This window comes from Drosophila innubila (genome assembly GCF_004354385.1).
Source record: "Drosophila innubila isolate TH190305 chromosome 3R unlocalized genomic scaffold, UK_Dinn_1.0 2_E_3R, whole genome shotgun sequence".
Taxonomy (NCBI): domain Eukaryota; kingdom Metazoa; phylum Arthropoda; class Insecta; order Diptera; family Drosophilidae; genus Drosophila; species Drosophila innubila.
The window spans coordinates 28,255,955-28,268,958 of record NW_022995380.1 but is presented as its reverse complement, the minus strand read 5'-3'; the positions used below and the strand labels follow the sequence as shown (position 1 = coordinate 28,268,958).

Sequence of the window (13,004 nt, the reverse complement as noted above, 5' to 3'; positions counted from 1 at the left end):
ATTCTATAGGGCTGCCAGCACTGCTGCATTTTTTGCGTTTTTAGCATTTGCAAAGCGATCTAAATATTTTTTAAATTATAAAAACAAAAACTATAAATTGGTTTTTTGTTTTTTTTTGAGCTCAGTTTTTTTTTACCCTGTTTCTAGTTTTTCTTTTTATATTATTACTTTTTAAAATCTGGCTGGTTTTAACGGCCAAATTTCGGCAGCAGTGGTTGCCAAGCAGGGCTGCGCCACTATTAAATCGATACGGCCGCGTTGGCTATTGTTTGGTGTTTCAATTTTTAATGGCCGCCAAAAGTAAAAAGAAACGTAATAGCAAAGATTCTACATCTAGCAATGCTGGTAGTGGCGAAGGCGATGATAAGAAAAAGAAAGACGGCGCCGCGGGTGGCAGCAAGAAAAAAGCCGGTGTCGGTAAATCCATAGGTTGTGACATTTTCAATGATGCAGCCATGGAGAATGCCTACTATGTGTGTCACAATGTGCAGGTGGGTCAAAAACCGATTTATTTATTCCGATTTTGATTGATACGCTTGCAGGATGTGCTGAAATCTCGTGGCTTTCCATGGCCAGATGGCCAAAAGAAGAAAAAGAAGGGAAAACGTTAATCAGGCTAACAAAACCAAATTCATAATTATGGGTTTGAGTTACGGTTTCGGTTATGTTCTTATTTTCGTTTTGGATCAGAGCTTACATAAAATCTTTGTATAACGGTTTGGTAACGGTTACCGGTTATTTTCAATCCTTTTGAGTTGACAAAAAAAGTAGTTGAAATATATAAAAAAAAATCATTTTTATAAAAAAGATAAAATCTAATTAATATGAATTGGAAAAACGATGATTTAAGCTTATCAACAGAGTTAAATTGAATGCTCAATAATAATATCAGTTTCGGTATAAAACCAAACTATTCTTTTGGTTATGGTTTCAATTACGATTAACAGTTCAAACCTGTTAGTACCGATTAAAGGTTACGGTTTTAATCCCTGCTAATTATACATAAGTAGTTTTACATTCCAATCTTAATTGTTATTACACAAATATGGTTCAATTTAAACGTGTTTAAGGATATATTTTGTTGCTATTTTTATCGGCCAAAACAAGTCATCATCAAATTCTGACCAAATTCAATTTCTCAATGCGATAAACGTCAGCAACAACACTTTCTAGAACAAAACGTCAGAATCTCCAAATCACGAAACCAAATTAAAATTGTCGGCGTGTGAAAAATACAGATAAATATATACATACATATGTACAACCCGTGCATATACAGAAATCGACTCGTTTTGTAGAATTGGCCAAAATCTGTGCAAGGCAAGTTGCACAATTAAAATCTGAACGCCGAGTGCTCGATCGGTTTAGTTTTGTGCCGACAACAGCAGCAGCAGCAGCAGCAAGTGGTTCATTCGAATCTTTTGAGGCAAATATGGGTAAGACACCGGCAATTGGCATCGACTTGGGCACCACCTATTCCTGTGTGGGTGTGTGGCAGAACAACAAAGTGGAAATTATAGCGAACGATCAGGGCAATCGCACAACTCCATCATATGTTGGATTCAATGAAACGGAGCGTCTAATTGGCGATGCGGCAAAGAATCAGGTGAGTCAAACGTTTGAGATCATCTCAACTAAATGTGGCAAGCTATGAATCACCAAATATGAGCATCACAATGAATATGGAATAATTCGCATATGGATATACACTAAGGTGCATCGATTGTACAAAAAATTTCAACCCAACTTCTTTATTATTTGTCAATTCTAAGTTGCTTTCACCCAGAAACCATAGTTCTAAAATCATATTCTAGTCTCCGCTTTTTAAGATGAACATTTTTGTGTTTCTAGCTTAAAATTTGTGCTTTGATCCTATAATAATTCTAAATAATTTTGAAAGTCCTGGTCCTGACAAGAGTTTTAATACCAATCTTGTCAGGATTGGACTAAGAAGACTAAAGAGTTGCTAATAATAACATGATAACAATTTCGAGAAAATACATTTTTCAACTCAAAGAACGGGGGACACCCTAATGTTCATACAAAAATAATAAATTAATTGGGCCATATTCGCAAATATATATTTATATATACGATTCATCATATATTGGAATCACCCTCACAGTTGGCCACTTATAAATAGCATTATGTGCTCATTAAATATATAAATACTCTGTCTTCAGGTGGCGATGAATGCCAAGAATACGGTTTTTGATGCGAAACGTTTAATTGGACGCAAGTACGATGACCCAAAGATACAGGAGGATTTAAAGCATTGGCCATTCAAGGTCATTAACGATGCTGGCAAACCGAAAATTGAGGTCGAGTTCAAGGGGGAACGCAAACGATTTGCTCCCGAAGAGGTCAGCTCCATGGTGTTGACCAAGATGCGTGAAATCGCTGAGGTTTATCTGGGTGGAAAGGTGAAGGATGCCGTCATCACAGTGCCAGCATATTTCAATGACTCGCAGCGTCAGGCCACCAAAGATGCTGGCTCCATAGCCGGTCTAAATGTGCTGCGTATCATCAATGAGCCAACTGCCGCTGCCTTGGCCTATGGTCTGGACAAGAATCTGAAGGGGGAGCGCAATGTATTGATCTTCGATTTGGGTGGTGGCACCTTCGATGTATCCATACTCACCATTGATGAGGGCTCGCTGTTCGAGGTCAAGGCCACCGCGGGCGATACTCATCTGGGCGGGGAGGATTTTGACAATCGTCTGGTGAACCACTTTGTGGAGGAGTTCAAGCGCAAGCATAAGAGCAACATAACGGGCAATGTGCGTGCTCTGCGTCGCCTGCGCACAGCCTGTGAGCGTGCCAAGCGTACACTGTCCTCCAGCACAGAGGCGTCCCTGGAGATTGATGCTCTGCATGAGGGCATTGACTTTTACTCGAAGATCTCGCGGGCACGCTTCGAGGAGCTGAATATGGATCTGTTTCGCTCAACGCTTCAGCCTGTGGAGCGGGCATTGAATGATGCCAAAATGGAGAAGAAAGCCATTCACGATGTGGTTCTTGTCGGCGGCTCTACGCGTATTCCGAAAATACAGAAGCTGCTGCAGGACTTCTTTGGTGGCAAGCAACTCAATCTGTCCATAAATCCCGATGAGGCGGTGGCCTATGGCGCCGCCGTCCAGGCAGCCATCCTCACAGGCGTGGGCAGCTCTCAGATTCAGGATCTGCTGTTGGTCGACGTTGCCCCACTTTCGCTGGGCATTGAAACGGCTGGCGGTGTTATGACCAAACTGGTGGAGCGCAATTCCCGCATTCCGTGCAAGCAACAGCAAACTTTCACCACTTACAGTGACAATCAGAATGCGGTCACCATTCAAGTGTATGAGGGAGAACGAGCCATGACCAAGGACAACAATCTGCTCGGCACCTTTAATCTGACTGGCATTCCGCCAGCTCCACGTGGTGTGCCCAAGATCGATGTGACCTTTGACTTGAATGCCGATGGCATTCTGAATGTCAGCGCCAAGGATAGCAGCACCGGCAAGTCGGAGAAGATCACCATCACCAATGACAAGGGACGACTCTCCAAGGCCGAGATCGATCGCATGCTTTCCGAGGCCGAGAAGTACAAGGATGAGGACGAGCATCAGCGCGAACGTGTGGTGGCCCGAAATACTCTGGAGGGTTACATCTACGGCTGCAAACAGGCCGTGGATGAGGCATCCGCCGGAGCACTTAACGACGCCGATCGCAACAAAGTGCGCGAAATGTGCGCCAAGGAGAGCGCCTGGTTGGATAGCAATACGCTGGCCGAGAAGGATGAGTACGAGCATCACATGAAGGAGTGCCAGCGTGTCTGCGGACCCATCATGTCCAAGCTGCATGGAGCTGGTCAGGGCCAAAAAGGCAAACAGGGCAGCAGCCACAGCGGTCCCACCGTCGAAGAGGTTGACTAAGAGACTAACCACCAACTCCATGGACATCAATACATTAAGCATCTAACCCATACAATTCAATATGTATTTATTTCGAAATTTCGAATAAATGCAAATTAGCAATTAACAATTCGTTGTACGTTGTTCGTTCCTTATCCAACACGTGATTAAACTTAGCCCTCACTTTTGCAGTCGTGTCTTGATGGTCGCTCAAAGCAAACACCTTGTGAAGCTCCTCAGCAGGTGTAGCTGCACTGATATAGTGCATCCACACAGCTGTAGGAGAGCAGCTGTCCACAGTCTGTGTCGCTTTGTCTGGTCAAATATGAAATATTATTTGCCCATGGCTCTGCTTCATTTGCTGAGGCGCATGTGGAACGGTTTCAATGTGGGAATCCTCCAGGACACGTTGTTGTATTACGTACAGTTTATATTCGGCGGCTTGGTGAATGGATACCTCATTGCAATATCTATATGTGCTCTACGGTATGCAACGCTGCTTAGGCAAAAAAAAAGGGTATCTACCTTCGGTGTTTCAAAAATTTATTATTTTATTTGCATCTTCAAAAAGTATATTTTTAATATGAAATATTAATTAATTTATATTCTTACGTCAACTAACAGCAGCTGATTAAAAGTAATTTTAAAATCTTAAATATTTTTGGGAAATTTTACTTGACTTAACAATAAAAAAAAGTATACATACTTATAAATTTATATTTTAAACTTCAAACCAATTAATGCAACAAATATTTCGATCTACTTGTGCATTGGATTTTTAAGCAGGGACTGTAATCATTATAAGTTTTATTATAAAACTCAAGATATAATCATTATTCTATAAGTTTTATTTTTTGCTCAAAGATAATGATTATTTCTTAAGCTTCATTTTTTTGTTCAAAAATATTGATAATTTTATGAGTAAAATAATAAAAATCACAAGATCATGGTGAAATTGCATAGATTACACTTAAAGAAAAATTTTGTTATATTTCACGTTTTTTTTACTGTTACTAGAAGTTATGATTTTTTCAAATGAAAAAAAAAAACAAAATAATCATTATTTACTGTCCCTGTTTTTAAGAACAAAAAAAAATTATGTGATTTTTTTTTTCTTTGTCAAAATAATTACGTGTCCAACTGTGAAACTATGCAGCCATATTCTGGGAAAGTTTCACCTATATACGCTGACATTTGTGCCTGCCCTGTTTGGAGGCACATTCACCGCATTTCTGCCACATCGAGTCAAAAATTTGTATCACACGGCAATATTTCAATTAGTAAGTAAGCCACACTGGAGTTCTCTAGCTATTTTTTAATCGAAATCTTCTTTTGTGGCAGTTGATAGAAAGTGTGCTGATGCAGCGTGGAAATATCTTGACAAAAAGTGTTGGTTCCTCGTTGATGCTGCAAACGTTGCTCTTCATGAGCTGCAGCGCCATAATTCTGTTGGGTAAGGAACGACACTGGCACAATGGCTTTTGGTTTCTAGCAGCGGAGTCCATGCCACCAAAAGATGCCCCCAATTTGGGTCTGTATGTGGTGCAGGGCATGCGTAAGTATTTGCTCATTGGATTGGCCCTGGACACCTTTAAGGCGTTGGTTAGCTGCGTCAAAAGTGGACACTGGCAATTGAAGCACCTACGCTTGGAGTCTATGGCCTTGCTTGGATGTTACGCTGGCATCTATCGGGTAACATGCAGATCTCTTCTCAGTTGCATAACATGTTTCGTTTTTTATTCATTAGACGACGCTTAGTTATCTGCAAAGCCAGCAGAAGTTGAGCGAACCATTGAAGCAAATCCTGGCCAGCTTTCTAGGCGGCATCAGCTATGTTTGCTATCCTAAACTAACCATTTTGAGCTATGCCCTCTTGGAGGCAGGTCGCACACTTTGGGGCAAGTACAACAAACGCAAAGGGAAGAGATTTGGTTATGGTGACTTGGTGTATCCACTTTCCCTGGCCTATCTTATCCACACATATGTGCTCCAACCCCACAAAGTCAGTGGCTTGGCGGCCATGATCATTGACAGCAACACGGCCAACTAGTAAGTTCCTCAAGAATATATCTAGGTGTCCGGATATGTCTAATTTTTCTTCTCCACAGTGCCAGCCAAATTAGAAGGAACTTGAACCAGTTTATGCTTATGAATCGGGAAGAGTTTCAAACTTTATCCTAGCTGCAATTAAGAGCGAATGTAAAGATCTATGGTATAGTAAATGTCTAAGCACTTAAAACAATTTAAATCTGAAAAATAATAAAAAAAACCATGTTTGCCTAGCGGTCGACATTAAACCTTCAACCTGGCATTTTCTTCAGCATATCTTTTAAGTTGAATGAAGAATGAATTTAGAAACCAAACCATGATCAAAATTACATTCCACCTGAAAATCTCTACGTCCTGAATCAAATAATTTGGTAAAGCAATATATATCGGTTTTGGCTTTTAAAAATAGTAAATATCCATAGTGTTGTGTTCCATCTAAAAAGTAAAATATATAAATCGGAACCCTTTTTAAAATCTCTGTTCTTTTAAGTGGCGCAAGTACTGAAAAAAGTTAATAAAATCTGAGCTTCAATCTTCCTTATCTATGATATTAAAAAATTAAAATGTATTATAAAGTCAAGAGACTGTTTTGTTAGCTTAGCTTCATTTTTACAACGCATTGATGAGAAATAAAAGAAGTGCAAAAATCTAGTTATGCTTAAGTACTTAGAACTAGATACTTGTTAGTATATATATTTGCAATATGATTTGCATTTTAACCTGCGACTTGAACCATGGCACTGTCAGCGCTCTAAGCAGCTGTTTAAATACTTCAGTTGGGTTGGGTTCCGAGTGCCGAGTCCGGAATTGAGACAAACAGTTTGAATAATGGTCGCACCCAGCAAAGTTTTCGAGTGGCCCTTGAACCGTGTACACTGCTCGGGCTTTTTGCACAGCCTGCCAAATCAAAGTTGCACCGAGGCGTTTATCTGGAATCTGTATCGTAATCATGTGTCCAGTGCAAAATACTATTTACCAGTATTGTTGGTGTGTTCAATTTTATTCTTAAAATTAATTTTTTACAACCTGAGCCTATTGAAAATGGGCAAAAATGGGTATAATGTGTTTGGCAGAATTTATGTAACAGGCAGACCCCATAAGGTATATATATTCTTGCTCAGGAGCAACAGCAGAGTCGATTTTGCCATATCCGTCTGTCTGTCCGTTTGTCCGTCTGCTTGAACGCGTCGATCTCAGAGACCATAAGAGCTACAGACTTTAAATTTGGTAAGTAGGCTCTTGAATACCGTACGCAGATCAAGTTTTTTTTTTCTTGAATCGGTCTTCTATATCATATAGCTGCCATAGGAACGATAAATCGAAAATGAAGTTTTCGTAGGAAAAACTTCTTGGCTTTTCGAGATATCTCAACCAATCTGACACAATATACATCTGCAAGGGTAATATACATCTTGACCAAATTTGCTTCAAATCGACCTACTATATCATATAGCTACCATGGAGACGCTTAGTCGAAAATCAAGTTTTAGTATGAAAAAGTTTTTTGTATTTTGAGATCTCTTAACCAAACTTATGGAATATGCATTTAAGTTGGTGTTATATATCCTGGCCAAATTTGGTTCAATACGGTTTCCTATATCATATAGCTGCCATAGGAACAATCGGTAGAAAATCAACTTTCAGTACAGAGTACCTGGGCACAGGGTATCCTACTGTCGAGCGTGCTCGATTGTAACAGCCCAGTTGTTTTAATTATCCACAGGTTCCGCTAGTTCTCAACTATCGTAAACTTAGCAAGAATCATGTATGGTCCATAGTTAAAAACTATCTACAAACTTTGGGCATTGGCTCGACAATTAACGCACTTGTATTCTACTGGATGTGCATCTGTCGACGTCTCTGTGGCCGTTTCGTTTGGGGATTAGTACCGTTTCTTTCCTGCTGTTTGGGAGCACAGATCATCTGGTGGGCTCCACCAAAGGTGCTGCAATTTTATTCCACGGGAATTATCCATGCGGTGAGCTCGATCAGCATTTGAATTTTCCATTCGATTTAGTTGCTTATTATGTAATATAGGCCATTGAAGCCATGATGCGACAACTGGACGTGGGATTGGTGCATTCACATGCAGCACGAACGCTGGTATTTATGATGTGCTCCCTGGCGGTGCTTCGGCTACAACAGGCGCAAGCTTATTCGGGATTCTGGTTTATCAAGCCGGCTCTATTGCCTGACGATTATCCGAAGTGGTCCTTGGAGCAGCGAGTCAGGGATTCCTTACTCGAATTGCGCACCTATCTGGGCATTGGCTTGGCTCTGGACTTACTAAGTGCCATAATGCGCAAGCGTATCAGAAGGATAAACTTGAAATCTACCAGCTTTATGATCAGCTATATGGGCATATACAGGGTGAGATCAACTTAAGTTCCTAGGATAATGTTATAATATCTTTCCTTAGATGATACAATGTGTACTGGCGGGCAGAATGGAACCAAGGCATACAAATTTACTGGCTGCATTTCTCAGTGGAGGTGCCTTTTGGTTTGTCAGCCACATACCCTTAACCCTTATGTCATTCTCAGTGGTCACTGCCAGTCAAGTCTTGTGGCAAGAGTTTTGTGCACAGGATGTATCTAAGAGTAAGCTTCTGGCTAAACTACAGCGCTTACCCTGGTCAAAGCTGCTAATCCCTCCAAGCTTGGGCTTTTTGGTGCACAGCTTACTCTTCCAGGGACATGTGATCAACGGCTTGGCGAGATCATTTATAAACCGCACCTGTGACAGCAAGTAAGTGAATAGCTACCATACATATGACTGTGTCTAAATTTAAGATAATTTTTTTAAGTGCCCAACGTATCGTCGATTTCCTGTTATTACCCGAAGAAACAATATTGACCAAAGTCAGTAGCATTTCGATTATGCCGTTCTTATTTTAATTAAAAATCCAACCATTATCAATTAATCTTGTAAAAATAAAACTAAATACAAATTAAAGTAATTTTTAGCAACAAATCAAGCATACTCAACTTTATATATTGATTGCAATTGCCCAGAATAGTATGGAATCGAATGCATCTTAAGAATCGTTGGCTAACCAAATATCAGAAGTACAATCGCCACCTGGATAGCGCATCTCATGCGGTAGACTTGGCCCATACGGTTCCTTTCCAAAATCAACCAAGAAATCTTCATTCAACTTCATTCCTCCGTTGACCACGTCGACATCAATAAGGCACACATGACCACCTTTGGACACCATATTGGGATAAAACTGTAATCAGAAATAATTGATGAAACCATTTACATCTTTTGAAATCTTCAAAATGTGTCTACCTGCTTATCCCAGGGCGAATAAAGTGAAGAGGACACATACAAGCGCTTGCCATCAAGGGAAAGCTGCATCATCTGTGGACCGCCTTCCAAGCGACGACCCTTAACATAGCGCGGAGGTGGCCTTTCCTGTATAAAATAAGTATTATAATTCATATACATTCATAGATCTCTGGATAGCCCACGTACACTTAACTCTCTATCCTCTTTCACAATAATATCTGGTAGATCGTTGCATATGGCACCTCCCATAAACACTTGAGCCGTGAGTTTGGGTTCTTCCGGATTGGTTATATCATATTGTCTAACGTCACCGTGACGCCACAAGTTAACATAAAGAAATCTATCATCCAAAGATATTATTATATCTGAAATCATGCCACCCATCTCAGTAGCAGTGCCACTTCCAGTATCCACGAGCTTATGAGGTATATCAATGACTTTCTTAACATCGAACTCATCCGAGTCGGATTTCTTTTTGAAATAATAAACCTTCGCGTTTAAGGCACATCCAACATATCCATCGGGGCGTTTGGGATCGTGCAAAAAACGCACTTCTAATGGTGTAATACCATCAACTCCAAGATCAATGGTTTGATAAAGTGTTTGAGTTGACCATTTGTAAAAATTGAGTCGGCATCCATACTGGGTCAAGTCCTTCAAATCTTCATCCTTCCAGCCACTGAATGAACAAGCGTATTTTTTATAAGAATATGTTATATAGAAAATATAGATTTATGTTTAATTACAAACCGTCGAAATTTATTGGGAGCTCCCCATTCGGTAGAAACCATAACATCATAATAGGGCTGATACCAGAAATCATAGCCACATAACGCCTTACGTTCTCCCTTTGTCCACGTTCCGATGCAGTTAAATTCGGAATCAAACAAGATGAAATCACCCTTGGCGTAACCATTGGCATCGCCCAATACGGATATCATTATATTTCCATTAGCCAAGCAGTGGGTCGTATGAGGAGCAGTTACATTGTGGCTCTTTAATACGTCTCCGTCGATCACTTTAATGATTTCGGGCTTTCGTGGATCCGTTGCCACGTCAAGTACATAAATAAAGTCGGAATTAATTGCCGGCAATACCAAGCGATTTCTCTTGGGCACCGATTTGGCATTCTTGTCCACGTAGTAGCAACTGGAGCAAGCATTCCAACCCGAATGGTGCAACTCGTTTCCCTTTCGGTTCGTAAAGTTGCGATGAACTATCTAGTATATTTAGAATATCAAGAATATTTGTAGATTAAAATGAGAAAAATAAAATATTTAATTACCTGACAGTATGTGGGGCTATCGGGGTCCACATCAATTGTTGATAGATAATCACCGTGCTCCTCATCCAAATTGGGTTGAATTGTCACCGTATAGAGAAGAGTCTCCCGAGGTCCATTTTTCATAGCATCCAATGGAGTTGCGTAACCGGGACCATGGCAACAGGCTGTTAAACAATATTTATCAGTAGTGTTTATTATTCAGATTTACCTTTGATCATACATACATATATGAATTAAAACTTACTTTTTTCCGACATCTTATACACTTGTTTGCAGCACGTCTTTCTTGATCAAAGAATCAGAAGACACTGCTGTATGAGAATTTGCCTTTAAGTATTTGTTATGTTATCGCCCGGTTTTGAGCGAGCTTTTTATTTTTAAAGAGAATATCTGTTACACACATCTACATACATACACAAGCAAACAAATATGTGTGATTCTCTTCACACACTCTTGTAGAGTATATAATTACATACATTATCACCATATAAAAACAATCACGATCACTTTGCACTCTGATAATATTTACAATATACATACACACATATTGAGCATACCAGCAGATAAATACAAATATAATAAATATTGTACTTTTTATTTCGTTCACATATTTTATACTCTACTAATTCCAAGAGAATATAAATTGTATAAGCTGTAGTTTTGGGTCGGCATTAAAATAATTTTGATATTTATTATCAAAGTATTTGTTGCATATAAAATATGTGTATATTAAGTTGTCTTTTTTTAAAAGTGAATCAAAGATCAGCATGTGGATAACATTATTTAATAAACAACAACAAAAATAATTAAATTTTTGTCACTACCTCATTGCAGTTAAAAAAAAAAAATTAAAGTAATTTTCAATAAGCCAGGTGTTGACAAATGGATTGATGGATTTTTGCAACGCAGAACAAGAAATGATCCCACTGTGCGCCGCCCTGTAATGAATTTGATAATATGTCACGTAAAAGCACGACACACGCTCATCTCTAGCGTATGATAAGTGTTGAAAGAGTGGCAGCGCCGCAATCAGCCATCAGCTGATTTCTGTTATTGTCCGCATAAATTTGCTGTTACGTTTGTCGTTGCAACATGCGTTTAATATCACAAATTCGAAGAGCTTCGACACAGGCCACCACACGCCGCCGAGTTGTCATCACTGGAAGCGGTGCCGTCACACCGCTGGCCAACAATGTTGCCGAGTCGTGGCAACGTTTATTGGCGGGAGAATCGGCGATTTCTCGGCTCGGAGCTGAGTTTAAGGGACTGCCATGTCAAGTGGCCGCACAAATACCAAGGGAACGCTTGCAGCTGGACAAACATCTGAGCAAGAGCGACCTAAAGCTAATGAGTCCTGCCACACAATTCGCAATCCTTGCAGCGGACGAAGCACTGGCAGCGGCAAAACTCCAGCCAAGTGAGATGACCGTTGAGCAGCGGGAAAGGTTCGGTGTGTGCGTCGGTATGGGCATGTTCGATCTGTCCGAGGTCTATGGCGCTTATGAGCAACTCCAGCGTGGATACAATCGAGTCAGTCCGTATTTCGTGCCGAGACTGTTGCCCAACATGGCATGTGGTCACATTAGCATGCGCCATGGCTTGCGGGGACCCAATCATTCCGTGTCAACAGCTTGCGCAACCGGTGCTCATGCCATTGGGGATGCTCTGCGTTTTATACGCTACGGCGACGCCGACGTCATGTTAGCCGGCAGTGGAGAGGCTTGCATAGATCCCCTATCGATTGCCGGCTTTTGTAGATTACGCGCACTTAGTACCGCTTTCAATGATAACCCGACGGCAGCCTCGCGACCTTTTGATAAAGCACGCGATGGCTTTGTGATGGGTGAGGGCTCCGCTGTGTTGCTGCTGGAGGAGCTGGAGCATGCACGAGCCCGTGGAGCACCCATATTGGCTGAGCTGCTGGGTTACGGTCTATCCGGTGATGCACATCACATCACCTCACCCAGCGATGATGGAGCCGGTGCCACTTTGGCTATGCGTCGCGCCATTGCTGATGCAGGCTTAACACCACAGGACATTAGCTATGTCAATGCCCATGCCACATCAACGCCCACCGGAGATCGCATTGAGGCGCATGCCATTGGACGCGTCTTTGGCGATCATAAATCAAACGTGTTTGTGTCCTCTACAAAGGGTGCACATGGTCATCTGCTTGGCTCCTCTGGCAATCTGGAAGCTCTCTTTGTCGTCCACGCCTGTGCGGAAAACAAATTACCACCTTCCATAAACGTTGACAATTTGGATGTGGATGTCAATGTGGTGAGAAACACCTGCAAATGGTCTGAGGATCACAATCGACGCATTGCCCTTAAAAATTCTTTTGGCTTTGGTGGAACCAACGCCTCTCTCTGTATTTCCAGCTACACTGAAGAGTAGACATGAAATATAGATATTTTGTAAAATTGTTATAGTTGTGTGTGAATAAAAACTTTGTTATACTTTAAATGTTTTTTTTTTTTAGG

At 40.9% G+C, this 13,004-nt stretch overlaps 6 protein-coding genes across 6 annotated transcripts; 5 read left to right on the top strand and 1 right to left on the bottom strand.

Annotated features, from left to right (window-relative positions):
• The first annotated feature begins 252 nt into the window (after positions 1 to 252).
• On the top strand, positions 253 to 620 carry LOC117791929 (small lysine-rich protein 1). Its single transcript, XM_034631865.1, has 2 exons — positions 253 to 491; positions 543 to 620. Exons 1-2 carry the CDS (start codon positions 288 to 290, stop codon positions 609 to 611), a joined length of 273 nt encoding a protein of 90 aa, XP_034487756.1. The 5' UTR covers positions 253 to 287; the 3' UTR covers positions 612 to 620.
• Positions 621 to 1,295: 675 nt separating this feature from the next.
• LOC117791926 (heat shock 70 kDa protein cognate 2) lies at positions 1,296 to 4,025 on the top strand. Its single transcript, XM_034631860.1, has 2 exons — positions 1,296 to 1,606; positions 2,184 to 4,025. The coding sequence occupies exons 1-2, from the start codon at positions 1,433 to 1,435 to the stop codon at positions 3,912 to 3,914; spliced, it is 1,905 nt and encodes a 634-aa protein (XP_034487751.1). The 5' UTR covers positions 1,296 to 1,432; the 3' UTR covers positions 3,915 to 4,025.
• A 1,366-nt stretch (positions 4,026 to 5,391) lies between these two features.
• On the top strand, positions 5,392 to 6,197 carry LOC117791928. Its single transcript, XM_034631864.1, has 3 exons — positions 5,392 to 5,585; positions 5,641 to 5,942; positions 6,002 to 6,197. The coding sequence occupies exons 1-3, from the start codon at positions 5,397 to 5,399 to the stop codon at positions 6,072 to 6,074; spliced, it is 564 nt and encodes a 187-aa protein (XP_034487755.1). The 5' UTR covers positions 5,392 to 5,396; the 3' UTR covers positions 6,075 to 6,197.
• Positions 6,198 to 6,770: 573 nt separating this feature from the next.
• LOC117791258 lies at positions 6,771 to 9,389 on the top strand. Its single transcript, XM_034630964.1, has 5 exons — positions 6,771 to 6,929; positions 7,666 to 7,920; positions 7,980 to 8,312; positions 8,362 to 8,690; positions 8,749 to 9,389. Exons 1-5 carry the CDS (start codon positions 6,771 to 6,773, stop codon positions 8,837 to 8,839), a joined length of 1,167 nt encoding a protein of 388 aa, XP_034486855.1. The 3' UTR covers positions 8,840 to 9,389.
• On the bottom strand, positions 8,902 to 10,856 carry LOC117791257 (methanethiol oxidase). Its single transcript, XM_034630962.1, has 6 exons — positions 10,766 to 10,856; positions 10,522 to 10,685; positions 9,987 to 10,456; positions 9,423 to 9,915; positions 9,237 to 9,362; positions 8,902 to 9,174 (listed from the first exon to the last, which is right to left on the bottom strand). The coding sequence occupies exons 1-6, from the start codon at positions 10,776 to 10,778 to the stop codon at positions 8,980 to 8,982; spliced, it is 1,461 nt and encodes a 486-aa protein (XP_034486853.1). The 5' UTR covers positions 10,779 to 10,856; the 3' UTR covers positions 8,902 to 8,979.
• Positions 10,857 to 11,563: 707 nt separating this feature from the next.
• LOC117790000 (3-oxoacyl-[acyl-carrier-protein] synthase, mitochondrial) lies at positions 11,564 to 12,987 on the top strand. Its single transcript, XM_034629227.1, has one exon. It carries the CDS (start codon positions 11,614 to 11,616, stop codon positions 12,916 to 12,918), a length of 1,305 nt encoding a protein of 434 aa, XP_034485118.1. The 5' UTR covers positions 11,564 to 11,613; the 3' UTR covers positions 12,919 to 12,987.
• The last annotated feature ends 17 nt before the right edge of the window (positions 12,988 to 13,004 follow it).